The sequence below is a fragment of the Aspergillus tubingensis genome (genome assembly GCF_013340325.1).
Source record: "Aspergillus tubingensis WU-2223L DNA, scaffold_13, whole genome shotgun sequence".
Lineage (NCBI taxonomy): Eukaryota > Fungi > Ascomycota > Eurotiomycetes > Eurotiales > Aspergillaceae > Aspergillus > Aspergillus tubingensis.
In genome coordinates this window covers 542667-570093 of record NW_023336287.1, presented here as the reverse complement: position 1 = coordinate 570093, position 27427 = coordinate 542667, and the positions used below count along the sequence as shown (strand labels likewise).

The 27427-nt window shown below is 51.3% G+C and overlaps 8 protein-coding genes across 8 annotated transcripts; 3 read left to right on the top strand and 5 right to left on the bottom strand.

Annotated features, from left to right (window-relative positions):
• Positions 1-1603: 1603 nt before the first annotated feature.
• Positions 1604-2444, bottom strand: AtWU_10490 (putative exosome complex subunit Rrp46; the record flags this gene model as incomplete). Its single annotated transcript, XM_035505594.1, has 2 exons — positions 1604-2017; positions 2109-2444. 2 exons carry the CDS (start codon positions 2442-2444, stop codon positions 1604-1606), a joined length of 750 nt encoding a protein of 249 aa, XP_035361487.1.
• A 1239-nt stretch (positions 2445-3683) lies between these two features.
• On the top strand, positions 3684-4538 carry AtWU_10489 (putative EF-hand calcium-binding domain protein; the record flags this gene model as incomplete). Its single annotated transcript, XM_035505593.1, has 2 exons — positions 3684-3747; positions 3811-4538. 2 exons carry the CDS (start codon positions 3684-3686, stop codon positions 4536-4538), a joined length of 792 nt encoding a protein of 263 aa, XP_035361486.1.
• A 293-nt stretch (positions 4539-4831) lies between these two features.
• AtWU_10488 (major facilitator superfamily transporter) lies at positions 4832-6946 on the bottom strand (the record flags this gene model as incomplete). The annotated part of the gene is made up of 6 exons (XM_035505592.1): positions 4832-5193; positions 5269-5636; positions 5730-6089; positions 6154-6360; positions 6423-6680; positions 6756-6946. 6 exons carry the CDS (start codon positions 6944-6946, stop codon positions 4832-4834), a joined length of 1746 nt encoding a protein of 581 aa, XP_035361485.1.
• Positions 6947-7413: 467 nt separating this feature from the next.
• AtWU_10487 (uncharacterized protein) lies at positions 7414-8269 on the bottom strand (the record flags this gene model as incomplete). The annotated part of the gene is made up of 4 exons (XM_035505591.1): positions 7414-7937; positions 7997-8093; positions 8169-8196; positions 8256-8269. 4 exons carry the CDS (start codon positions 8267-8269, stop codon positions 7414-7416), a joined length of 663 nt encoding a protein of 220 aa, XP_035361484.1.
• Positions 8270-8861: 592 nt separating this feature from the next.
• AtWU_10486 (type I polyketide synthase) lies at positions 8862-17341 on the top strand (the record flags this gene model as incomplete). Its single annotated transcript, XM_035505590.1, has 14 exons — positions 8862-9497; positions 9563-9911; positions 9967-10051; positions 10101-10260; positions 10310-10843; positions 10892-11012; positions 11063-11222; positions 11284-13633; positions 13687-14022; positions 14070-14131; positions 14185-14273; positions 14320-16079; positions 16127-16447; positions 16514-17341. The coding sequence occupies 14 exons, from the start codon at positions 8862-8864 to the stop codon at positions 17339-17341; spliced, it is 7791 nt and encodes a 2596-aa protein (XP_035361483.1).
• Positions 17342-17609: 268 nt separating this feature from the next.
• AtWU_10485 (D-mandelate dehydrogenase-like dehydrogenase) lies at positions 17610-18729 on the top strand (the record flags this gene model as incomplete). Its single annotated transcript, XM_035505589.1, has 2 exons — positions 17610-17922; positions 17999-18729. The coding sequence occupies 2 exons, from the start codon at positions 17610-17612 to the stop codon at positions 18727-18729; spliced, it is 1044 nt and encodes a 347-aa protein (XP_035361482.1).
• Positions 18730-18899: 170 nt separating this feature from the next.
• AtWU_10484 (ferric reductase family protein) lies at positions 18900-20719 on the bottom strand (the record flags this gene model as incomplete). The annotated part of the gene is made up of 6 exons (XM_035505588.1): positions 18900-19291; positions 19345-19506; positions 19552-19960; positions 20044-20229; positions 20288-20352; positions 20401-20719. 6 exons carry the CDS (start codon positions 20717-20719, stop codon positions 18900-18902), a joined length of 1533 nt encoding a protein of 510 aa, XP_035361481.1.
• A 2501-nt stretch (positions 20720-23220) lies between these two features.
• Positions 23221-26166, bottom strand: AtWU_10483 (basic helix-loop-helix domain-containing protein; the record flags this gene model as incomplete). The annotated part of the gene is made up of 1 exon (XM_035505587.1): positions 23221-26166. One exon carries the CDS (start codon positions 26164-26166, stop codon positions 23221-23223), a length of 2946 nt encoding a protein of 981 aa, XP_035361480.1.
• Between the last annotated feature and the right edge of the window lie 1261 nt (positions 26167-27427).

The following is a 27427-nucleotide window of genomic DNA, read 5'->3' as shown; positions in this document are numbered from 1 at the left end:
ACAGAAGAGAGAATTTAGGAAAAAATGGGCTTCGATAGGTAATGATGGAATATGCTGGAGACGGAATGGAAAAACGCCGGGGGGGAAAATAATAATAATAATAATGGGGGAGTAACGAACTCGGATGTAACGGGGTTTGGGCGGGCGCCTTATCCAGTGTAATCCACTTCAAGGTTCATGGCGGCCGTGACCATTGGTCAGGCTAAACACTTTCCTCTGGTCGCATCCACTGGCATCGGTAGTCTAGTCTGCTGGTCGAACTTCGATAGGCTTCCACATCCTTAATAATGAGAGTCAGAGCGGGTGACTGTCATCATTGAAGCCGGGGGGATTCCAGTGCGGGTGGTAGTTAACTCCGCAACAGACACTCCGCGGGCCTGAGAAACCATTGAATGTACCGTAAAGTCCCTACTACCCAATTAGTAAACTCACCCAAATTTCAAAAGGCCATGGAACACGCACCGAATAAAAGAGACAGTAGTAAGTAGCTGTCGGAAATGACGTGGGTGATTTCCGAGGCTGACGGAAAAAGTAATGTGGGAATTCGTGGTGAAGCGTACAGTCAGTCAATCAAAAAGGTAGTTAGGGGGGGATGGAGATGGAGAGAGGATGCATGGTCAGTCCTACTGGAGTTAGTCTAGTGGGTGTAAAGTATGCACCTGCTCTCGCCCGTATTGTCATGATTATTTACATGATTATTTACCGGCTGAATTCATCCCTCCCATCCCATCCCTTCCCTTTCTTGTTCCACCCACCCCCATTACCTGAAGAGGCCGATCACACATATCACACACATTGAAGAACCTTCCCTTCCCTTTCCCAGGTGCAAGGGAGCATCATACTGTGCAATGTACTTGCGGCATCTGATTGATCCATCAGATTCTTTCAGCTACTACTCTATTCCATTCAGCTGTGCCCGTCGGCGCATGCCTCGGTCGCTCTCTTTTTCACTGGATGTCTCTCTCTCTCTCGTCTTCATAGATTACGACCCATTATTACACGTTGCAGAACGCAGGGATGAGATGGCCTACAGTAGTACGACTCAATTCCACTAGTAATCGTCTTCATCCCACGGATCCCTGAATTTTTGCCAACTCCACACACATACTTCTTAAGTAGCTTTCTAGGACTAGAATGGTCACTTTCTATTAATATCCCGTATATGGCAGCAACCTCCCATGTGGCTGGAGCTGGGGGTTCGCTTTGCCTTATCGCTGAGAATGTAACTCTTCCGAGACATCTAACTAATGGAGGTGGTTGGCTCCTTTCACGCACGTCCCTCGCCGTGATCCTGCTAGAGGGCTTGTCGGTTCCTGCGACGAATTCCTCCCCTGCCATTCCCTGCGTCCTTCTCTTAGCCTGCCCATCAGCCAGTAGGATATCGTCGATGACAATCCTTCTACACTCGCCCAGAAAGTCTCGTTCGCGCACATGGGCCCGCGTGCTGTCTGAAAAGCTTCCTTCGTGTGCAAGGGGTATGTGTAAAAGCTACCGAAGAATACTGGCGATAGAAGGGACGACAATTCATGGGAGCGACCGCTCGCTGGTTGTAAGCGCCCGTCGCGACTGAATTTACTTAGCTGCCGTGGTATCCGCGGGGTAATCAAGCAGCATCGATCTTCCAGGCGTAGTCGCGGTGGACCTGATCCTCAACGGACTCGCGCATGATCCCCTCCAGGGGCTGGCCATCTACATCCTCCACCATGGCAATGTCTCCATCAGTGCCAACGGCCGGTGTGCCGTGACAGATCGCTGACGCGCGCTGGTGGACCTTCTCCCACGTCTCAAAGTCAAAAGCCCCTGAGCTCTCATTCAGCAGCAGATGGCCCTTGGACGAGAAGGCTAGGGCGTGGAGGGATTTGGCGGTGGCTGCCTGTTGGGTCGACGGCTCCCGGGTGATTTCACCTGATGCATCGACGGCCAGAACAGTCGCAGAGAAGGTCATGGATAGGGGAACAGCGGCCGATAGCAAGGCAAGAAGGGCGGTATGAAGTAGCGCGGGCAGAAGAGTCAGATACTGTTATAGATTTTAAGAGAATGAGTTAGCCGCCAAGCGCCGCCAGCTGAACAGAAGTTGTCCAAATTTCGCCAGTTCATAAAACACGTACCGGTTCTCCTCTTCCTACACTCCCACCTCCGACGATGGCTAGCGTGACCACGACACCACGCCGAGGGTAGCCCCTCTCGCGTCCCAAGATCAATCTTCCGAGGACTCCCTTGATGATTCCCTCGACGTACCGTTCGCTCACACCAGCAGGTGCAGTGCCCGGCTTAACAAATACTTCCACGGTCGCTTCTTCGGGCTTCAAGGCATCTCGGCGTCCGGGAAGCTCGACGGGGGCATTGACAGAGCCCAGGATATTGGATCCAGTGGAGGGACACAGATAGGAAGCCGAGCCATCAGCGCGAGCAAGAGGGGTCAGAGTTGCGGTTGGGCCGACCATGATGACGCGCAATGTATAGAAACAGTTGAAAAGGACTCAAACGGAAAAAGAATGAATGGATAAAGGGGGGATAGCTGGTTAGTAGTATTTCGCAACTTGATGAGCAGACTTGAGGTGATGCTCTGGACCCCAAAGAGCTTCCAAGGTCGCCTTGGAAATTTTTGGCCGCGGAGCCTGCCGAGTGCGGGCCAGCTTGTGATTGGTGGACTCTCTCCCTGCTCACTCACTTCATTCTATACAACCGAAGAACCTGAACAGTTGTACGCCTCCTTTCTATGAATGTGCATTTAAGGCTTCCATGGCCTCACTTGGAAATCCTCATCTAGTCCCATATGATTCTCGCTCTCTGCGCTTCGTATCATTTATACATTGCAGATTGAATGATCCGGTCTTCTCATCGAATCCTTGATCTCGCATAGTAACAATAACCCATCGACATCCGGCGAGTGACTTACCACCTTTACCAAACGAGGTTGACTAGGAAGTTTAAGATACGCAAAATGGGCAATTTCAGGTACTGATCCGACCTGTCATTATTTAGAACTTTACTTTTAACGAGATTTAGCAACGAGAGCGCTGTTTGATCTTTGTTTAACCCACTCCGTCAGCCGGAAGGATTGCTTCGGATGCCGACTCAAAAGCCGGAGTGTGTGCGACCGAGGGCTTTTCGCCGAAGAGTTCAAGTAGTGGCTCACTTTTGACACACTTGGAGGATGCTATCGTGGTTTCGGTGATTAACCATCGCCGAGGAATACGATATGAGGCAAGGGGCGGGATCAACGAATAACTTCCGTGTTGTATCGCTGTTACACACCGATGGCTGGCATGCTCTTTGGCAGTCTACTGTTCCGACAAGGATAGCCCGAATCGCAGGCCACGAGAGTCCAAAGTAACTTCTCTGGTATTGCCCCCGCAGTGGACCTGGGATCATCACTTCTCTGGGGCCACTGACTGTATTCATGATTATAGTATGTATTATATCCCACACGGTTTGGAAGCCGACATCATATAACCCGACCTCCCAGAGATAGATACTCCGGGTCCGACGATACCAGGGGTGGCATTTAGCATCAGCATGCCTTATTTTAAAAGCCCGCGGTGCCCACTGGGACTTGCTATGCTGGCATCTGCACCTGTAGTGGGGGCGGTCTTCCTACCAATGCTGCATGTTATTCCTCCTTGGAGTTCATCTTCTCACATCTCCTCCTCCAAGTATTGCCTCTAAGAAATCCTGCAATCATGCCCCGGATACTCTGCCTCCACGGCAAAGGCACCAGTGGTGCCATCTTCAAGTCTCAAACGTGTTGGTTCTACGACCACTCCTCAGTTTAGTCACCTCTCAGCTAACTTGGCTCGTTCTCCTTAGCTGCGCTGCGCGCTCGATTATCTGACCTACAAATCGACTTTGAATTTGTCGATGGGTTTTACTCCTCCGATCCAGCTCCAGGGATCGACCTCTTCTACCCACCCCCTTACTACTCCTTCTGGGAGCAAGACAATATCGAAGCCGTCTTCCACAGTCGCGACTGGCTCGTGAACTACCTAAGAACCAATGGCCCGTACGATGCCCTCATGATGTTTTCGCAGGGATGCGCTGTCGGATCATCCACCGCCCTTCTTCATTTGCTCGAAGAGCCAAATCAGCCCTTGCCCTTCAAAGCTGCCATCTTTATCTGTGCGGGAGTGCCACTACGCGTGTTGGAAAAGGTGGGGTATAAGATTGCCCCCGAGGTCTGGGACAAGGACATTGTGACTCGGAAGGCACTGGCAGCGCAGGCGGACTCCTCGGCGATCTTGTCGCAGGGCTCGATGCGTTGGCAGGGGGAGAAGGGGATTAGTGCGTCTGAAGCGGATATCCGGAAGGAAATTGCGCCTTCAAATGTCCAGATCGACATCCCGACGGTGCATATATACGGTGATAAGGATCCGCGATGGTCAGCTGGCATTCAGTTATCCCAAGCGTGTAATGCAACCAAGAGGAGAATGTATAATCATGGCGGAGGACACGAAGTCCCTCGTACGAACGAGGTGACTACCGGTATGGCCGAGCTGGTGAGATGGGCACTGCGTGAGGCCGCGGTGATTGATGAGTAAACAACCTGCGCCAACTGTCGACGATTCCCTCTCGATGATCACTTTTCCATATAAACTGCTATAGATTTTCTCCTAATTTATCTGAATACATTATCTTGCGTTCGGCAACATGTGGGCCAATGTACCAATGTATGGTGAGTATAGATGTTCGAACAGCAACAGGCGCATGCGAAATAATCTTGAGTAATGAACTACTCAGTCTAGCAATCAAATTATCTCATGTATACTGCATCCTTTTATTTATTTGATTTTTTTTCTTTCTTTGGAAATTCCCATTTCTTTACTACTAACACCTAATTTACCGAGCCGTTCAAGTTTCCAGAGTTCTGATCGGTCTCGTGATCATACACCCAAGTTGTCTTCGCTTGAGGATCGAAGCGGACTTGGTCTTTCTTCCACATCAGTGCAACACCGAACAGTTGGACCACGCCGCAAGCCCCCACTGCGTACATCTGACGATTATAGCCATGTGCATACGCGGTCCGGATCGCTTCCTGGACACTCATCGGCAATCCCGTGAGGTGATTCGGGTCTGCAGCAGCCTCAGCGGGCGCGAGATGCCCCTTGACATAATTGGTCAAAATGCTATTCACAATAGCGATGCCTAATGAGGCACCCAACATGCGTGCCTGGAGGGTCAAGCCCATTACAATGGCTAAAAGGATGTCAGTTGGAGTTGGTCAAAAGAGTGAAGCGTTGGAATTGGATCCCCTTATTGTATCGGACTGACCTTGTTCACGATGCCTGACCACCAAGGGAACCGCCATATACAGGGCCGCGATGGATATCCCGGTGCCCAGACCAGTCAAAACCATGTATCCATACTCGCCCGGCCAGGCGTTCACAGTGGGAGGCACGGAAGACAGCAGAAAGGCCCCCACTATCTGTAGCACGGACCCAGCTAGCGTCAGATGCACAAACGGGGTTCTCAAGCGACCGGCGAGGACGCTGCAGCAAAATGCCCCCGCAGGGGATCCCACCCCAAAGGCAAGAACTCGGAGACCCGCCTCGATGGGGGTGAAGTTATTGACCGTTTGAAATCTCTGGGGCAACTCGATGTATAGTATAGTGATTGCAGGCCCGGTTGAGAAGAAGCCACTGCGCGACCGTCAGAGCTCCCATGTCCATGTTTAGCGAACTACGTACTACTAGATGACCATTATGGGGCGGAGAGGGCAAGTATCCACTAACATGATGATTCCCAACACCACCCTGCTTTTGAACAACCGCCATGGGAGCATTGGCTCTATGCGCACGTGCTTCCGGCTACTGAGGATCCACTCCCACGCCAGAAAGGCCGCCAGAAGGACACCCGAACCGGTTAAACACCCGATAATGATCCCCGATGACCAGGCATAGCGAACGTTGGCTTCCTCCAAGGCGGCCACTAGCAGCAGGGAAAATCCCAGAAGGAGCAGATATCCTAACAGGTCCGCCTGGGTTAGATATTGATGCAAGTTGCTCTGCGCAGTACGACTTGTTAATTTTCGAGGAAAGTTCTTCGGAAAGAACAGGCAGAGCATAATCCACGCCCATCCTCCCGCAGGCACGCTAGAGACAAGGATTAGGAATAGAGCGACACAACAGGAAGGAGTCTAGTCTGCTATGATCTTACTTGAAGAGAAAAACCCAGCGCCACGAGCTGGAGCTGCTAATGCCACCTCCGATCAGCGATCCTAAGATAAGGGCGAATGTCAGCACGCAGGACCCCACGGCATTGGCAACCTCAAATCTGTTCGGAGGCACAATGCGCAGTAGGGTATATAGTCCAAGCGCGAAAAGTCCGGAGCCACCGATCCCTTGAAAAGTGCGGCAGATAATCCTTTCGTTTTGTCAGCAACAAGGTTCGATGCCCTCAAATCAGGATCCCCGAAGCCGGCTTACAGTTGGTCGATGGTTTGGGCGGCACCACAGCCCCCGGAAAAAGCAATGAATAGGAGCAGACTGCTCAACAAGGTTGGCTTGAGACCAAAAGCAAGCGCACATTTAGACCAAGGCGCGAGGAATCCGGTGTAGGTTAGAAGGTATGATGTGATGACCCAACTGCTTTGATCGCCTCCTTCAAGGTGTTCGCTGATGGTGACAAGCGATGTGCTGATGACTGTAATCTCAGCGGTGGCTAAGAAGAGACCCAGCCCGACACTAGTTATCGCGCGATAAGCTGCATTAGGATGCATTCTACCAATCCTGGTCGGAGAAATGATTGCGTTCGCTTACCTGGCCCCTACAATCCATAGTCGAAGCCCGTGCAAATATCCCGGTCGGGATATCTGACTCTGAGGCTCAACTACCGAATGGTTGAGATTGTTTTTGTGAGTAGCTTCGGGCCTTGACAATAATGGCTCTGGGGTCACTGCTGGTAGATCTATCAACTCGGTTCTCGAGCCATGCAACTCAAAACTGCCCATGGTTCGGAGTTCGGAGTGAAGTGAGCCCCACTCAATCGACTAGAGAGACGCCAAAACTGATCTGTCTTGATGCGATCAATAGTGGATGTGTGACTTATCGTCAGATGCGTTTGTAACCTTCGGCCCCAATTCAATTAATCTTCGAACCTCGTCGATGAAGGGCTAGAGGAGATCCGCAGGACTGGCTTTCTTTTCTGGGAATTTCATACGGAAAAGAACATCTTCGTAGCTATGTTGATCGAGTTCAGCCACCAATGCAATACGCAATACTTGGCTGCTCCCCAGCCGGCGGAACTACGGGGTATGTGGCTAATCAAGAAACTAAAAGGTAGTTGAGTGGTGTGTGGAACAAACGCGAAGAACCATGAAGGGTTGCTTTGTCAAATGTTATGAACTCCTACATTCCCGTCCCCATCGATTAACTATATAGTGTGGAGATCAGCATAGCGCTGCCCCCTTGGGGTGCATCAATAAGTGGATGCCGTCTCAACTGCCCTGCGAATAATATTGACAGCTTGGGTCACATCTTCCATTGACCCTCCGCCGGGAACTTCGTGCCCTCGTCCGTGAACATACACCCATCTCACCTCAGCCTTGCAGACACTATTTGACGTGGCTACCCGGCTGGCTGGCTCGTCTAGTGAGCCCCAAATGTGGGCCGTTGGAATTGGAACAATGCCTTTGGTAGCTTCAAGATCAACAGTCATCACACGACCTTTTTGAAGAGCTTCGTAATCAAGAGGGGGATGGGTGATCGAAAGGATAATTGCAAACTTGAATGGCATCTCAGCCCGAGGATCCTGCTTGGCAAGATGAATCAGGTACGTGAGGATCATCGTGCCTGCTTGGCTGAATGCGATGACCCCATCATAGGGCCCCTCTTCAAGAAGGTACTCTTCCAAATAGTGATAAGCCGCAAACCCAGTTTGGGGGTTGTGCTCATCGAAGTAGGCATACACTGGTTCATCCTTCCAAGCCACCACATCAATACCTGTACCTCCTGCATTTAGCCGACTAGTTCGCGAGGGGTCTGTTCTCCGGCTACGGTACCTGGCTGCATCTTGGAAGGAACGGTTCCTTCAACAAAATCATAGATGTGATTATCGCCCAGTTCATACCGAATGGCAGCCGTCTGGATCTCGAATATCTTTGATGAAGAAGGGTATCGATTAGTCCAAAAGATCGCATGAAAATGATATCGCTATCTAGGGCCAGTACTCACTCGAGAATTGGTACCCGCCCCATGTAGACTATCGAGAGGTCAGCATCAAAGAACTAATGTTGACAGCAGGTTCCACAGCAACATTACCAGAGAATGCGCATTCTGGATGGTCTAAGACAATGTAAATTATTGTTGAGAGTCCCTACCTTCAGCAACTGGACTGGCACATCCATTTATCCCCGCGGGTTTGGGTGTCTGGCATTCTACGGAGGGTTACACACATTCCTCTGTGAGCAAGATTGCAGACTAACACTTAGCTGCATGAACCTAGTACTCCTATCATATTTTAGGACTTGACCAGTTCCAATAATGTTCCACCAACATATTGCTTTTGATAAATAGTCTTCAGGCTATGCAGGAATGCACGGCCATTTGTCAGACCTCACGGGCACACTGACAGACAGGCTTCCGGCCAAGAGCATCGATGGCGGGGCTGATAACTTCGCCTTGAGAGCTAAATAGTCAATAGCCATCTTCTGTCCTTGCTCATGGCGGCGATCTGTGATATCAATCGGGAAATGGCTGTTTGAGTAGGTAAACCCCGAGCTTAAGCATCTAAAGCTTACTAAATAATTTCCTCTTAAAAAGCCTACCTTATCAGGCACTCCGTTGCTCAAACCTAGTCATACCCTATTGCATTAGACATGCCCTGTCGGCTGTTGTCCATCTAGACGACTTTATTAGATCGTTATCATGGTGTCCTTTTCAGAAAACAGAGTCCACGATGCCCCCGGGGGGAACATCCTCGCTCCTCTAGCCGTTGTTGGAATGTCGTTGAAATTTCCACAAGATGCGACATCCCCGGAAGCATTTTGGAATATGCTGGTTGAAGGCCGATGTGTCTCGACAGAGTTTCCGACCAATAGAATGAATATCGACGCCCATCACGACGCTGAACGAGGCCGACTCCACAGCGTCACATGCCGAGGAGCACACTTCATGAAAGAGGACCTTGGTCTTTTTGACGCACCCTTCTTTGGGATCAATGATGCCGATGCGAAGGCTATGGATCCTCAACAGCGCCTTGCGTTAGAGACAGTTTACCGTGCGCTGGAGAATGCCGGGCTTCCGATCGAGCAGGTTGCATGCTCCAAGACCAGCGTCTTCGCGGGCTCCTTTTGTAGCGATTACCATATGCTGCAGATTAAAGATCCGCTCAACGTGCCTAAGAATGCCACTGCTGGAACTGGTCGGAATATGATTTCGAATCGCATCAGTTGGTTTTACGACTTCTTAGGTCCTAGCGCGACCGTTGATACCGCCTGCTCAAGCAGTCTAATGGCGGTGGATCTCGCCTGTCAATCTATATGGGGCGGTGATGCTGCAATGGTTCTTTAGTCCCTCTTCCTCCTGATTGTTAGTCTAGTATGGAATTGCTAATCTGGGATCAATAGGGCATCGCCATTGGCTGTAATATAATCCTGGCTCCAGAGATGACCATTGGCCTAGACAATCTGGGGCTGTTATCGAGAGATAGCCACTCTTATAGCTTCGATAAGAGAGCCAATGGATATGCCAGAGGAGAAGGTGTCGGTGCTGTGGTCATCAAGCGGCTTGATGACGCTATAGCCGATGGAGACACCGTGAGGGCAGTCATTCGATCGTCCAGCTCGAATCAGGATGGGAAGACGCCTGGAATTCTGCAGCCGAGCAAGGACGCGCAGGTTCGTTTGATCCGGGATACCTATCAAAAGGCTGGTCTGGACATGGGGGTCACTAGATATTTTGAAGCACATGGAACGGGTAAGAACACACCCCACCCAACGTAGAAGCAAACCAGCTGTTTAACGTCTGCCAGGAACACCCATCGGAGACCCGATCGAGGCTCGAGCTATTGGTACGGCATTTCGCTCATATCGATCAGAGGAAACGCCCCTATATGTGTATGTACCGGAGCTGAGAACAACATGAAGGTGGCTAATTGGATTATAGTGGTTCTGTGAAATCCAACATCGGCCATTTGGAAGGGGCCAGCGGGATTGCTGGTTTTATAAAAGCAGTCCTTGTGTTAGAGAAGGGTGTTATTCCACCGAATAGCAGCAATCTACAGAACACAAACCCGCAGATTGATGAAGATTATCTGAGGCTGAATGTAAGGGTACCAACGTCTATAAACGCTTTGATGCTAATGGCCACGGTAGATAGTAAAAAGCGCCATTGTCTGGCCTACTACTGGACTACGACGAGCATCCGTGAGCTCATTCGGCTTTGGTGGTGCTAATAGCCATATTGTGCTTGACGATGCTTACAATTCCCTCCGACTGAGTGGCTCCGAGAGTGTTGGCCACCAGACTGTGATAGTGCCTGCACTGGGGCACACCAATGGTATACCACAATTAAATGGTCACCACAGTACTAATGGTGTAGACACGTTCAACGACTCCACAATTGCCTGCAAAACAGTTCCGAAGCTTCTAGTCTGGTCAGCCGCAGACCAAGCAGGCATAAAACGTCTTGCAGAGAGCTGGAGCACGTATCTCGCAGATTTATCAGTTGAGGAGCCAGAAGAGTACCTGGGGGATTTAGCACATACCTTATGTGGCAGGCGAAGCCACTGGGCCTGGAGGTCGTTCGTTGTTGCTAAACCAGGGGTACTTCTACAAGATCTGACCAACCAGTTTTCCCTCGCTACCCAAAGCGTTGATTCGCCACACCTTGCATTTGTCTTCACTGGCGTAAGGATCCTCGAGAAAATGACTCTATAGCATGCTGACATTGAACAGCAAGGCGCTCAATGGTACGCAATGGGCCGGGAGCTTATAGGTCATTATGAAGTTTTCTCAAGGACCCTCACCGAATTAGGCGCGTATCTCAAAGAGCTTGGATGTTCTTGGGATATTTTGGGTGAGTAGACTGACTATATACATTGCATCTCTCTGACTTTTATGTGATAGAGGAACTACAGAAACCAGGGCTGGATTCGAATGTGAATGACCCATCTTATGGCCAGCCACTTTGCACGGCACTACAAATTGCATTGGTAGATCTTCTTGAAAGCTGGAGTATTTCGCCTGCTGCAGTGGTTGGCCATTCCTCTGGTGAGATTGCCGCGGCGTAAGTCCTCCCTAGTGCTTTAACGCTCATTACATCTTACTAAGCCTTCTTGCAACTACAGATACTCTTCCGGGGCGTTAACGAAGTGGTCTGCGCTAAAGATTGCATACTTCAGAGGGTCTCTAGCAGGGGACTTAGGAAGATCTAGCAGCATGAAAGGAGCTATGCTTGCTGTAAGCCTGTCTAAGGAGAATGCGCAGAAGTACCTGCACACACTGGAGACCCAGTTTGATAGTCCGGAAGTTGTTATCGCTTGCGTCAATAGTCCTCAGAGTGTCACATTATCCGGGAAACTGGAGCAGATTGACGCACTGCATGGCCTGCTAAATCGGGACGGCGTATTTTCTCGCAAGCTGGCGGTCAACGTTGCTTACCACTCGTTCCAGATGCGGGAGATTTCTGATGCATATTTCACTGCCCTCGGGGGCCTGGAGGCACCGTGCAATAGAAAGCGAAGACGGCCTTTTATGGTGTCCTCCGTCACTGGGACATTGATTTCAAGCGAGCGGCTAGTGGAACCGAAGTATTGGGTCGACAACATGGTCTCACCAGTGCTGTTCCACAATGCAGTAAGCTATCTATGCTCCCAATCTGGCAAGACGTACAAGAAAATCGATGGAAGTCACCGCCATGCTGTCAAGATTGATCACCTTCTAGAAATTGGCCCACATTGTGCACTGCAAGGGCCGTGTCGGGATATTGTCAGTGTCTTGGGAAAGAGCGACAAAGTTTCATATGTTCCTTTCCTGGTACGCAACCGCTCCGCTCTGGAATGCGCCATGGAAGGTGCAGGCCGTCTTCACTGCAGCGGATATCCAATCAAATTGTCGTCGGTCAATGAAGACGGCGAGGCAAAGGCTGAACGACGACCCCGTGTGCTACTGGATCTGCCTGAATATCCCTTTAATCACTCTACATCTTACTGGCATGAAAGCCGATTGAGCGAAGGATACAGATTCCGTCGATATGGCTACTTGGAACTTCTCGGTACTCCAGAGCAAAGCGGTAATCCAACGGAGGCTAGCTGGAGGAATATCATCCGCGTCTCCGATATCCCCTGGGTGCAAGATCATAAGATCAATAGCACTATTCTATACCCAGGTGCCGGTATGCTGGTTATGGCAATCGAAGCCATCAAGCAACTGGCTGATCCGGACCGACTCCTTACTGGATTCAATATACGGGATGCTGTATTCTCTACTGCCCTTCAGATTCCTACGCACGCGGAAGGAATAGAAGTCAATGTTCATCTGAAACGCGCGAAGGAGGGGAGGTCTGACGCCACCGGATGGTTTGAATGGCGCATATATGCATACGACAATGGAAACTGGGTTGAAAACAGCACAGGGTCCATCCAAGCTCTATATGACAGCCAAAATACAGGTCTAGATGCTAATATTCGAGAAGAGAGGGCATGGGAAACCCATCTTCTTGAGGCATATAACAGTGCAGTCCGCTCATGTACGTCGGCCTTTGACCCGAAGACTTTCTACAGGAATCTCAATAGCTGTGGATATCAGTATGGGCCTGAATTTGCCGCAATACAAAGTATTGGTTACAGTGAATCGGACTGCAAAGCGCTCGTCACAGACATCCGGACATTCCACCCTACTGGGGTTTGCCTGGCTCATACTATACACCCTACAACCCTTGACGCGATCATTCAGATGGCAGCCGGGCTGGAATCAAACATGGGCCAGAATGTGACCAATGTGGCTGTACCTGTACGAATTGACCGGCTCTGGCTGTCTAACACAGGTGACCTCAGTCGTCCAAAGGCAGATGCTATCAAGGCATATGCAGCTTGCAGTCAATCTGCCGTAGGGTATAAAAGTTACTCAATGACAGCAGTGGACAGGGAAGTCTCTAGAGCACTTCTGAATCTTGAAGGCTTGAAAGTGACAGCCATTGCCAGCGCGGAAATGAGCCCTGTCTCAGATCAATTCATGACAGACAACCTATGTCACTATATAGCACATAAACCTGACATTGACCTGTTGACATCCGAAGAGGCCCAGGCGCTTTACGGGGCTCACAACTCACAGGTCCTAGAGCCGGTGGAGCACTTTACTGAGCTTGACTTTCTTGCGGCAGCTTCCGTCAGCAGGTATGCAGCCTCTTTCCGCGAAGAGGAAAGACAGGATTTGCCGTCCCACTTGAACAAATACATCGACTGGGCCCTGGAGGTCAAGGCAAGCCTTGATAGTGGCTTATCCGAATTCAGCACCAAGGAATGGATGGATCGCCTGGGCGATGATGACTATGTCAACAAGCTACACAGGCGAGTTGGGAGTGGCAGTAAAAGGGGACAGCTAACAAGTACCGTATGCCGAAATCTGGCAGGCTTCGTGAAAGACCCACTTACGAATCTGTTCGGCAACAATCTGCTCGCCGATGTATATCATGAAATGGTAAGCTATTCCTAGAACATGTGGATTTACAATACTAACACGTTCGCATGTAGCTAAACGCGCAGTCGATCAAACCACGGCTGGACATGGTCATTAGCGCACTGGGGCACAAAAACCCACGGATGAAAATTCTAGAAGTGGGAGCTGGCACTGGAGCCATGACTGACTTCTGCATTAGGGCGCTGAGCATGGACTCTTCAACAGACTCAAGTCTGCGCCGTTATGGCCAGTGGGACTTTACTGATATTTCGAGCTCCTTTTTCCCAGGGGCACAAGAAGTCTTTGCGGCAGAAGGCCAGCGTATGCGATTCAAGGTTTTGGATATTGAAAAGGACCCTGAGATACAGGGGTTTGAGTGTGGCACTTACGATATGGTCGTAGCCTTTATGGTAAGATAGAGCATGCACAGGTATGGGTTCTGGGTTAACGTTCCTAGGTGATACATGCCACGAAAGACTTGGCTGTAAGCCTACGCAATGTGCGGAAGCTATTGAAAGAGTAAGTCACTCAACTTCGGCATGAGAGATAAATATCTGCTAATTCGAGACTAGGGGTGGAAAGCTTCTACTGTTCGAAATCACCAACTTTCATCCTCTCAGGGTCAATCTTATCTTTGGTCTGCTTGACGGATGGTGGAGAAGTATGTCACTTTGTACCTGCGTGCTTACTCTCACTGACCCTAGTAGGCACGGAACAGTACCGTCAGACGGGCCCCTGCATCAGTGCCGAGAAGTGGGGAGAGCTCTTGACAGAGACAGGCTTCTCAGGGTGCGATCTCGTGGTTGAGGATTACGAAGCCAATGTTTGCCGTGAAGGAAGCATGATTGTGTCGACAGCCGTCGCGCCAAAGCCCGTCGAAATCACAGCAGTGAACATAATCATAAAGCTGGAAGACCAAACACAGGTTGATCTGGCTGCGGCAATATCTGAGCGGCTGCGGCAACTTGGTATCTCGAAGATCACTCTGACATCGTTGAATGACATCTTACAGCGGAAGTTAGCGACAGACTTGTTGGACATCAGCCTTCTGGAAACGACAACCCCTTTCATATGCGACATGGTTAGTTCAGAATATGAAAGCTTGCAAGCATTGGTAGCATCTACCAAGAGCCTCATCTGGGTTGGAGAGGGCGGAGGGCGGCAGCCTCATCCCAAGTATCGACTGGTGGACGGGCTCTTCAGGGTCCTTAGTGCAGAGATGTATCGGGCTCGACTGACAAACCTCAGTCTGGAGTGTCACTCATCGAGGGAGCACAAAGCCGCGCAGATTTGCAAGCTAGTTGTCTCTGCCATTGGTGATATGGATAGGAGTGCAGACACGGAATATACGGAAATCGATGGGGTACTTCAAGTCAGTCGCCTGGTCGATGCGAGGCCTCTGTCCCAAAGGATTGTCAGAAAGGCTCGTCCTCAGCAGGAGGGACTGTTACCATATGGTTCCGGGCCATCAGTGAGACTGAACATAGGATCGCCCGGTCTCCTGAACACGCTGCATTTCGTTGAGGACAAAAACCTGCAAAAGCCACTTGGTCCAAAAGACATACAAATCAAGGTCAAAGCCGTGGGTCTGAATTTTCGCGACGTGCTTGTCGCACTGGGAAGGTTGGAGAGTGATACCCTCGGGGCAGAATTTGCCGGCGAAGTTGTCCAGGTTGGCGATCAATGCCAGAAGTTTCAGCCCGGCGACAGAGTTGTCGCCTTCCATGCCAGTCGCTATGCTAACTATGTGACTGTGCGAGAGGATATGCCGGTGGTTAAGATCAGGGATGAGAAGATGCCATATACAACGGCTGCCGCTATCCCAGTAGCTTATGCAACGGCGTGGATAACTCTTTCCAAGATAGCAAGGCTCGAAGCAGGGGAATCTATACTAATTCACTCTGGGGCCGGTGGTACAGGACAGGCTGCTATACAGGTAGCTCAATACCTAGGAGCGACAGTATTCGCGACGGTGTCGACCGAAGAGAAGAGGCAGCTCCTGATGGACCACTATAACATTCCAACGGAGCATATTTTCTCCAGTCGAAACACACTATTTGCCAAGGGTATCCGACGTCTCACTGCTAACAGAGGCGTAGACGTTGTTCTCAATTCGCTATCTGGTGACGGGCTTATTGCTTCGTGGGAATGCATTGCACCGTACGGTCGGTTTTTGGAGATTGGAAAGAACGATATCCTGTCCAACTCCAAGCTACCAATGCTACACTTTGAGCGAAACGTGAGCTTCACGGCTATCGACCTTGCTGAAATGGCAATGGACAGACCGCATATAATCAGGGCAGCTTTGGAGAAAGTCTTCTCCCTACTGGAAGAAGGCCAGATAAACCTTGTTCATCCTTTGCAGGTGCGAGGTATCGCAGATATCGAACAAGCATTCAGGCAGATGCAGACTGGAAAGAACTCAGGCAAGACTGTGTTGGAGATGAGGGATACGGACGAAGTCATGGTAGGTTGTGCGTTTATTATAGAGCCAGCATATGCTAATAGAATCAGACGGTTCTTGACACGAAGCCTGCATATACATTCGGGCCCGATGCCACATATGTTATTGCTGGTGGCCTGGGCGGTCTCGGTAGAAGCATTGCCCGCTGGCTCGTTGAGCGAGGAGCACGTAACTTGATACTGCTCTCGCGCTCTGGCCCGGCAAGCCCCCACGCCAGGAGCTTGGTCGAGGAGCTGCACGCACGAGGTGCACGAGCCATCACTCCTGCATGTGATATCACAAACAGAGAACTACTGAAAACCGTCCTCGAGGTTTGCAGCCAGCTGATGCCTCCAATCAAGGGATGTGTGCAGGCATCAATGGTCGTTCGCGTAAGCTCTCCCAGCGAATAACCTTGCCCCAAACAACGCATGACAACTGACTCTACGCAATTACAGGCTCATAACTTCGAAAGCCTACCCTACCAATCCTGGAAAGAGACCACAACCCCCAAGGTCCAGGGATCATGGTACCTACACGAGCTTCTCCCACGAGGCATGGACTTTTTCGTTCTCATGTCCTCGGTCTCGGGCATCATGGGAGTAGTCAGTGACTCTGGCTACGCCGCAGGCAACACGTTCGAAGACGGACTAGCGAGATACCGCGTCGGATTCGGCGAAAAGGCGGTCTCACTCGATCTAGGACTCTTCCTAACAGCAGGATACCTCAAAGAGAACCCAGAAAGCCGAGAGCAATTCCTCGCCAACACGGTCCTTGACGAAATACAAGAATCCCATCTACACGCCCTCCTAGACACCTACTGCGACCCCGATCAGGACCCAATCACCATGCAGGAAAGCCAAGTAGTCGTAGGCATCACGCCGAGCAGACAGAAACTGGAAACCCGCAAGGCCGAGTGGCTAGACCGCCCCCTCTTCCGACATTTATCTCTGACCGATAGCAGCACAGAGAGCAGAGGAAACTCCGAAGACTCCTCCAACCTGGCAGCCCTGTTTGCGGGGGCGTCATCAACAGAAGAGGCGGCGGCGATCGCCATGCGCGCAACACGGGAGAAGCTCTCCATTATGATGTCGACGCCAGTGGACGAGATCGACACGGACAAGCCCATTCACCAATACGGAGTGGACTCGCTGGCGGGGGTGGAGCTGCGGAATTGGTTTGCGCGCGAGCTGCGGGCGGACCTGGCCATGTTTGACATTCTGGGTGGTGCGAGTCTTGCATCGGTGGTAACGTTGGCAGTGGGGAAGAGCGAATACCGACGATGATCGGTGAGCTGTACGGAGTAGGCTTTGAGTATGCGGGGGGTAGTTGCACTGCAGGAATAGAATAGTCGGGTATTCAATTCTCGGATTTCTGCATCGGGCTTTGCCCCGACGGCAATTGACGGATATTGAGTTTCCGTTTTGGGAAGTATCCAGATCCAGTATATACATACCGCCAGTATAGAAGTAGCCCTGAATGAATCACCTATATCCCCCCAATTTGTCTTCCAATCCCACTTTCTCATATTTCAAAGACGCAGATACAGCCATCATGCCCAAACCCAGAGTCCTCCACATCGGCGACCCCATCAAATACAACCACGACATCTACGCCCGCTTCGCCTCACAATTCGAAATCATCCGCCCCAGCACCGAAGAACGCGCCCGCGATGCCTTCAAACAAGCCCTAAAAGAGCGCCGCTGGGGCGACTTCGACGCCATCTTCCGCCCCTTCTGGAACACCGGCGGCGAAATGGGCCGCTGGGACGAGGAACTGATCTCGTTGCTGCCCTCATCGGTGAAGATCGTTGCTTCCGCGGGTGCAGGCTACGATTGGGTGGATGTAGATGTTTTTGCTAGATATGGTATACCCCCATCCATACCCTTATCCCTTATGCCCCAGCATCTACATATACTAATACAAATTCGATAATGATACAGGAATCCTCTACTGCAACGGCGCCGCGGCATCCTCCGAATCCGTCGCGGACATGGCCCTCCTCCTCATCCTGAGCGTATTCCGCAACCTCCGGTGGTCCCATTCCGCAGCCCACAGCATCAACTCGACCCAATTCCTCGACGCGCACACAAACTCGCCCCTAACGGCACGGAACCCCAGCACGCAGATCCTGGGGATCATCGGGCTCGGACAAATCGGGTATACAATTGCAAGGAAAGTGCACGCCGCGTTTGGGATGAAGATTCTCTACCATGATATTATCCGGAAGGAGCAGCGGGTTGAGAAAGAAGTCGGGGCGGAGTACGTGAGCAGTCTAGAGGAGATGCTTGGAAGGGTGGATTGTGTGGTTGTGGCGACGCCGTTTGCGGGGAGGGTGTTGATGGATCGGGAGATGTTTGGGAAGATGAAGCGGGGGAGTCGGTTTGTTAATGTGGCTAGGGGGGGACTTGTGGATGAGGAGGCGTTGGTGGAGGCTGTTGAGAGTGGGAGGTTGAGTGGTGTGGGCATGGATGTTCATGCGAATGAACCGTTTGTGCATCCTAGGTTGGCGGGCAATTCGAGGGTTATGATGATGAGTCATAATGCCGGGGGGACGGTGGATACGCATGTTGGGTTTGAGAGGTTGGCGATGGAGAATATTGAGGGGTTTTTGGTTAGGGGGAGGGCGTTGACCCCTGTTAATGCGCATTTGATTAGGGGGAGTAAGTTGTGATGTGATGGGGTTAGGGTTTGTACTTTGTATGGGGATGGTATGTTAGTGGTTAAAATTGGATTGGGATATATTATGTGTATCAGTCTCGGGTACAGTAGTTAAAAAGAAACCGGAATATTGAAATATCAGACTTGGTGAAGGGTAAGCAAACACAAAAGTCAGTAAGTTAACTACCATGAAAATGTCTCCTCGTAAAAGTCCACCTTCTTATTCCCTTGCTTCGCCCTCACTACCTGACGCACATCGTCGCCCATCTCGCCAGGCCCGCAAACACTCACAGCCATTGCGCCTACCTGGTGCGCCATCTCGACATCCAGAGTGTCCCTGAAGGATGGCCTGCCGGTGTTGATACTTATTGCCACTCCTGTCGGGGCGGAAATGGCCCATGGCGACTCCGGGGAGAAATCTTCGGGGCTGCTGTCTCGATTGCTGAGGTAGATCTGGATCGACAGGGCGAGCTCGGGGAATTCAAAGTAGGACTCCTGTTTTGGCACGTTCGGCCCTTGCAGGGCTGGGTGGCTGAATAGGGATACCATCCAGGGCTGAATCCAGGACAAGTGGTCTAACAAGGGGTAAGTCAAGGATGCATGAACGGAGTGTTTCGGGTCGACTCACCTAAGCTGCGGACAACCCAGACGAGAGTCACTCGTCGGACAGCGGTCGACCGGGATGCGAAACCGTTCACGATTTCAAGAAGGTAGGCGATTGGGTGCGTGATGCCAATGCCTCCCGCGACAAGAAGCACCGAGCCATATGAATCAAGTGACTCCAGGCCACCTGCTTCTGTTAGATACTGTCGGAGCTATGTATGGGAAGGCTTACCGTATGGCCCTTCTGCAAGGGTGATCGCATTGAATGTCCGCTCGGGCGAGTTGCCCGCCTTTCGTACCAGCTTACTAGTGAGTCCATCGCGTCCTTTGACCAGGAAAGATACCGTCGTCTCCTGCGACCCTCCTACTGCACGATCGAGGGAGTCGTTGGAGGAGTTGGTGGCATCCTTATCAATCACACTTGTTCCGTCTTTCGATGTCCAGGCTACCGAGAATGGATGGGAAGTCCACAAACCCACTGATGGCATATACAGGTACGCATATTGGCCAGCTTTGAACCTCCATGGCCGTGCCACGGTGACATTCACGCGCGCCACATCGCCAGGGAGCATCTCCACGGTAGCCTTGGAGCATCGCGTGCCAATATTGCGCCAGATAACACATGCCAGTCGGATTGCTCTCTGCATACTATTAGCCATACTCAATGAAATTTGACACGCGGAATGGACTGTCTCTCATCCCTCTGAAGGGACAGAATGCTTACATCGAAGCCCCAGAGGACCACTGTAACCAGCATGGCATATTGATGCGACATGCCTTCCAGGTGGTACCATAAGCCCACGAATGCCATAATGGCTAAGGCGATATGGGAGTGAAGGAATGCTTCATAGAATGCATGTCTGACTGGCGACAAGGACTGGAATAGAATCGTTGTGAACGCAAAGATGGCCTGCATTCATCGGATTTATCAGCGATCGGCCTCAGCCTATTGCAGCGATAAAACATACAACCAAACCGCAGATGAAGAACTTAGTATTCCAGATGAGAAGTGTGGCCGCGGCCAAGCCGCCCTCTGTCGACCGTCAGTTTTCTCTTCGCCCAATCGCACAACCATACTTACCTTCGAACACTTTCATCCTAACAGCAGCAATCATATGGACAAGCGCCGAAAAAATGATGGTTCGTCCAACCCAACGGTGCATGAGATTGAAACAATCGAACTTGATGCCCAGAAGAGGTACCAAAGGGTTATTGCGGCCTGCTGCCAAAACCAGCCCGGGCAGGTTCAGCACCGCCATACTACCTGCCGAATATTGAAACTCGAAAATCACTTCGTCCCAGTCTTTCCACCAGTCAACCATGACAAAGAAGAAGACAATGTTGATTGCTATGTAGACGGCTAGCAGAGCTGCTTCAAACCGCAGCGGAAGGATGCCCATGTGGATGTTGTTGCCGAGTTTCAAGTAGCGACTATGGCGTACGGATAGAAGTGGCGCATGGAATACATGCTTGTATAGACTTGTCGAGATGGTGCTCCTTCGTTTAAATCGACCCTGTTTATCGGTTCGTAGAATTTCGCGTAAACGCCGGCGATGGTAAAGTCGTATTAGCGTACGGCCAACAAACAAAACGAACAATGCTCCAGCGAGAATGAACATAGGTATGGCCAACGCTACATTCATCGGCGGATGGTAATCTATCTGTCGGGCCTCCCCGGGCTGTAGATGATCTACCCCCATGATGTCTTTGCCTTGAGGCTACCTGCGTAGGCGTAAAGTGTGGGGCTGGGTTCAGTGTTGATATCTATGTCGAGTCAACGGAGGCGCACGTATCCAAAAAGTGAAATTGAAAGAAACAAAGACACCAACAGGGTATTCTCCGGCTACATATATGACAAGTCGGGCTACTATGCATATGGTTCCGATCGTGGCGCCCCGAAGCGACTCCCGAGTATCTCTTCGATGCCGTCATGTAACCGGATCGGGGCTTCAGAGGCCATTTTGGATTGGACCGGCAGATCTCCAGTGTGTCGTGCTCTCAGGATATTGGCGCATCGAGACACTACATCTCAGCTTCCACATGTATCAGACGATTGCAACGTAGAAGGGTGGGGGGCTGGGAGGGTCCGCGGAAGCGTGCCTGGAAATTATCTACCTCTGGGAAACAGGCACCAGAGCTCCTCTAGCTAGCATGGCAAGCTTCGATCTCGAGTATAATGGCCAAGGAAAAGCGGGTCTTTCAGATTTGGCTTCCGTTAAGCTTTCTTCAGCGTGTGGCCAATCAATTGTTGGTCTTCCGTGCAATGGAATGGCACCGCCGGAAACGGAAAGAAGGTGGATGTAGCTGCAGCGTCCACAAACCCGGATAGTCTCCAATCATCTTCCTGTGGAGAGGAGATTGTTGCATTCGCCCGTCTTTTTAACTGGTTTACAAATACATGACTTGGTGGTGATGTAAGCTTCTGTCGTGGGTGGTGTTGGATCCCAGCCTAAAATGAGAGTTGAGCAACTCAATTGATGTACCGAGTAGGGTATTCAGCAATACGTCTACTCGCGTAACTAACAGAGAGTCTGTTGTCGAATGCATCTAAAACACATCTGCATGCTGAGTGGCTGGCCATGCTTGACAGAGACATGTTCAATTCCATCCTTCCCATATAGGAGGCAGTCAACAGAGCTGACGTCATGGACTGGCTGGATCCCCGTGGAGAGCACGATTGACAAGGAGGGACGGAAATCTATGATCGCTTGAATGCCTGGGGAACCCGAGATAATGGTTGCATCCCGACCGATAACCGTCGGGCATTGAAGCTCGACCTGGGCCGGTTGCAACGGCGCAAGCTTGGGACTGTCTCACTCACTCAGGGCTCCCGCCGAAAGTACCTGATTAGCTCATCACGGAGGCTTGTCGAGGCCCCTATCGACCATTCCAATGCGACCATATTTTCCACCATGCCATGAGATTTTTTGTTCTAGCCAGGTCAACTGTCACCTGCCGTGAATTACAGCCAACATCAGGCCCTCGGCCACTTTCAGGCAACATGAGACGTCATGAGGTGAAGACGCGGCGCAATGCAGTCGTGAGATGCATCTTTGGCATATTGACAGACTGCCTGTCTGAACCTTGACAGTGAAAGTTTGCTAGCTTGAATGCCGGCAAGCTTAATGTGCTTACAAGACTGGGTCAGGCACGGGACCAGAGGGTGCACACCGCGTGGTCGGGGGACTGCCAAAGTCTATTCCACATGCTGAGAGTTTTGGCCGAAAGCAAAAATGATCCTGGTCGAGCCTGAGACATAGCCAGGGGTAAGTAACGGGCCTGAGACATGGCCAAGGAGAAACCCGACAACATGAGACATCTGCTACAGGAACCGCGACACAACTGAGACAGGCACCATCTTCAGTCATGGATACGCATGCATACATGAATGATGACTGAAGCAAAGCATGCGCTTAAGGAGAGGTTTCAGCCCCGGGCCACATTCGATACGATTAACGCAAGACATTATTATAAATTACAGATAGATGAGGATGAAAGGTCTCAAACATCTATTTCCGTTCCATTCCGGAAATTGAGGGAGGATAATTGAACAGACCAGTGTCACAATCCAGTAACGCCTTTGACCGGGCAACAAGAAATGGGGTCGGGTGCAAATCAGCGATTGCGCGGCCCAGTCACACACAATAATAAATCGCCTTTGAAGTAAAGCAAGATGGAAAAATACACGTGTAAGGAAGACGATTCCGTCTTAGTCATATCATTAATGGGAACGTAACCGTGATATCTCTGAAAGTTTGTATCCGGGTGGGGAAATTTGTCACGAGATTATGGAACTGCTGGGCTCCAGGCGGCAGTCACTGTCATCGAGACCAGAAGCGCCAAAAGTCGAAAAATCCGTCTTGTTTTCTTCTCTATTTTGATTGGTCTAATCGACGAGTGCTCACGACCTTCTTGGGTACTTTTTCTTCTTTTTGTCTTCCAGTTGTTTCGACTTGATCTTCTCCTCCTGAATGCAAGAGTAGTCAGTCACGTCGACCCCAGCACTATGGCATAGCGAGGTGCATTCGGTTTCAATGACCTTGACAAGCTGAGAAGTGAAACCGTAGAAGGCCGGATTGTATGCATTCCGCGCCCAGTACATGAGTTCGGATGCCACACGACCCAAATTCGGAATGGATTGCGGCAAAATCTCGGGCTTCTGCGACACACGTGGCTTGTCATTCTCCTCTTCATCAGAGGAAAGCGAAGACGACGGGGTGGAACTGCGCGAGGCGGGAGAAGATGGCGAAGAGGACTCGGAGGACGACAGATAGTCGGTGTCAGAGGCTAAGACATGGAGCAGATGGTACACAGACGCGAACCCGAGAAGCGTCAGATCCACCGGGTCAAGTGGCAACTGATTGAACCATGTGACAGCTCGTTGGATAGTGAAGGATGCCGGTAGAGAAGTGTCACCTGTAGTCCTAGCCGTAAAAATAGCCGCAATCATTGCACAGCGAACCGAGATCGCAATCTCTTCTCGCACGGACACGGGAAGAGATGAGTCAAGAAAGTTAGATGCTTGGTTCTGTTTGCTCTTCCCTTTATCTTTCGGCAACGCGGCGAGGACAGTTCCAATATTCGCAGCGCGGTCTTGCTCGAAGAATACTGCCTTCATCACCAACGCTCGAGTATGGGCGGCCGAAGGCTGAGGAGCGACGTCCAGGGCCAGTTTAATCTTCGCCTTGAACAGATCGCGACTCTTCTTCGCGTCAGGACCACCAGAGCTAGCTTCGAAGTATCTGAGCAGGGCCCGTTGCAAGAGATGGCTAGACCACCAAGCTGCGAGGGCATCCAGGGAAGATTGAATGGCAGGGTCTTCTTCCACCACATCCAGCAGAGCCTGGTCATCATCAGTGCCTTCTTGCGTGGGACGATTCCAAGTGAGGTTTGCCGCTCTTTGCACGATGCTGTCAATCATGACTTCATCGCAGTCCAGTTGCAACAACGCGGCTAGGTGGCTAGGCAGGGCATCAGGATGATCTTTCGGCATAGCCTGGTGCATGGTCCGAGCGAGGTCCCATTGATACCTTGCCAATGAACGAGCGACATCATTCGACAAGTCGAAGCTCCAAGAGCCGCGGTCCCCAACTCTCCAAAGCAGGATACGGCAATGGAGAGCTTTGAGCATCATTCTCATTGGACTCCTAGGCAGGGTACCTGCCGCAAAGATGGTAAGGACTAGACGACTCTTGCTGATTTCAGCGTCGCCACCAGCCAATTGTGCGTCAATTGCAATATCCCAGGTCTTGACTCGTCCCTTTTCGTCCTCCTCGGTAACCCCGGTAATCGAAGAATACAGCTTCCAACCCAGGAGACACCGCAGGACGTACTCAAAGCAGCGCGAGGTCACGACGTACCACTCGTGGAAAAAGCGGTGGCGCGGGACCCCGACTCGCTGTATGCTGGTCAGCCAGGCCTGACGTCGGAAATTTGACGATGTATCAGACGGTGACGAAGTCTTCAACGAAGAGGACTGTTCACCAGGAGTAGCGTTGAAGAGGTAAACGAAGACTATGAATGCGCTGCCGACGACAAGGGTGGCGAGAATAAGAAAATGCGAGATGGCTCGTGCATGCCACGAATACCAGAAATTTCGAGCCATTACAAGCCAATATGCTGCTGTGGGGCTCTGAAGGCTAGCTTGCAGGTTTCCAAACAGGTTCATCGGCAGTGCCAGCAGGCCCTTGGCGGTGGACTCCGTTTTCTTTTCGCTGCCCATACCCTCGACGATCATCAAACCAGCAAGGGCACCAAGCATGTACTTGTTGGGGTAATATGAGCGCCTGGTACGACCACCACATGGGGATGAGACATTGCTGTTGCTGCTGGGGTATTGGATGTATGATTGGGAAAACGCGTTATCTTTGGCGGTGGATTCCTCTCGCATGCGTTTGAAGGCATCAGGTACCTTGAGCAAACCTTCGGGGGGATATAGAGAGGTCGGCGAGTGGTCACTAGGACTATCCTCGACATGCGAAAACACACTGGGGGATGAGCTCGCGCCAGACTCTGTGGAAACGGTGTAGTTGCTGGGTGAGGAGACGGATGCTGCGGAGGTCAGTGACTGATCAACGGCCTTTTCCGCTTGACGAAGTCGGTTCTTCAAAGCCATATTCTCATCCTCTAGTCGCTTGTTCCGGATCTCCAGGTGACGAATGTATTCGGTGGCTTTTGAAAGGATAGACGCCTTGTTCAACTTGTTGGCGGGAGTGACCCCTTCGTCGTCGTCATCCATTAGACTACCCGGCGCATTCTTCGACGCTCGGAGACTGGGTACACTATCCCTCAACTCGGCAATCTTCTCATTGAGGTTGGCTCGATAGCGTTTCTCGATGACGTTGTGCGCTCGCTTTTTGGCCGGCATCTTCTTACCGGTCGGGACAACTCCACTCACGGTTGACCCATCATCATCACTGCCCGACTTGCGTTTGCGAGCAGTTCCTTCCGAGGATAGCGGGGAACCTGACGTAGCGGAAAGCGCTGACTGGAGGTCGGTACCAATGGATCCGATCTTCGATTGGCACACGCCACCGTAATTTTGGTCGAGTAAGGAATCGAAAGGAATATTGGTACAGTCCAGGTTGATGTCGGGAGAAAAGTCGGACTTTTGAAAGAGATCTGTATTGCCAATTGAGGCATTGGGTGAGGTGAAGGTAGTATCAAAAGGGGATTGGGAGACGTCCTTTGCCCCATCGGCGAAGCCCTTGTCGTCCCATCTCATCCACTGCGTCCAATCCTGGCTCGAATCTTCCGTTGTAGACTGGGCGAAGGTCGTGGAGTCGGCTTGTGAGTCTCTTCTGTCCGAGGACTGGAGAGGGGAGAAGAGCTGAAAGTCGTTCCCCATGGTGGGCAGTGCCATTTCGTCCAGCGGCCAAGGCCGGGACCACAATCGATAGCGTCAGTGCCCTGCGGCAGGTAGTACGGAGGCTGAATTCCGGCTAGCGTTTAGGGATAGGTTAGTGACCAGGAGACGGATATGAGCAAGATAGCATTGATCGAACAAAGTAGTTGTGGTGACTGTTCTATGAAGAGGCAGGCATACCTGAGGGGAAAGAAAGGTCAGGAGCGATGCGGCTAGTTGCGGGTTGAAGTCACCGGCGAGGGTATCACCCACCCCAAACCAGACGCGCTAACGAGACTAGATTATGAACAGTGGAGTCTGGCTCAGGGACAAGCAGACGGGCAGTAATTGAGGGTAATTGTGGATAGATGGATGATGGGAAACTGGGTTGGTTGCAATAATACAGCCTGGTTGATGATCTGTCCAGGCGATGCAGGTAGTAGGAAGAGAGAGAGAGAGAGAGAAGGTTTGACGCTGACAGGGTTGTCGTGGCTTCCGGAGACGACCGTGGCAGGGCAGGGCAGGCAAGGTACGTTTTAGATCTTATCGAACCGTTGGGCGGTTGAGGGCGCGGCCAGTGACTGGATCAGTGGCTCTCCGTCCCGGCGGAGCAGATTTTGACTTCTTGCTATGTTATGCTAAAGAGGCTAAACCGAGAGAGGGGCGCTTGTACTTTGCAAAGATCACCCCCTCAATGCTGTCCCACGACGGCAAATGATTCAAAGATGATGATGTAGCAGAGGGAGAAAGGGTCCGAGGGAGAGTAGGTGGCCAGCCAGTCCAAATCACAAGCGACCGAGAAAGGAAAGGCGAGGCATGGACTGTGGACAAGTGAATTGAACTGAACTGAACTCCATCTCCAATTGCGCTGCCTGAAGGCAAAGGCGGGCGGTGATCCTCGGCCAAGATTCGGTGGTGGGCGTCGTATGATCGCGGGTGACGGCGCTTCCGGCAAACCGAGCCAGTCCTGGGAAAGTGGCACCAGATGGAGCTGATGTTTCGGTATTATTACCATCACGTGGGCGAAGACGGTGCCTGCAATGAGTGCATTTCAGTCATAGGAGCTGATAAGTATGTATGGTACGTATGGTTAGATGGTGTATTAGTACCTTCCGCCTACGTACTCAGCCAATGATGTCGCCAAACTACTAAAAATAACATACCTCGGGGTCCCACTTACTCAACTCTTCATGTCTTTCGTACAGTAAGATACTCTGCCCGTATCTATAGCGATGCAGCTGAATGCAAGAGGTGCATACAGCTA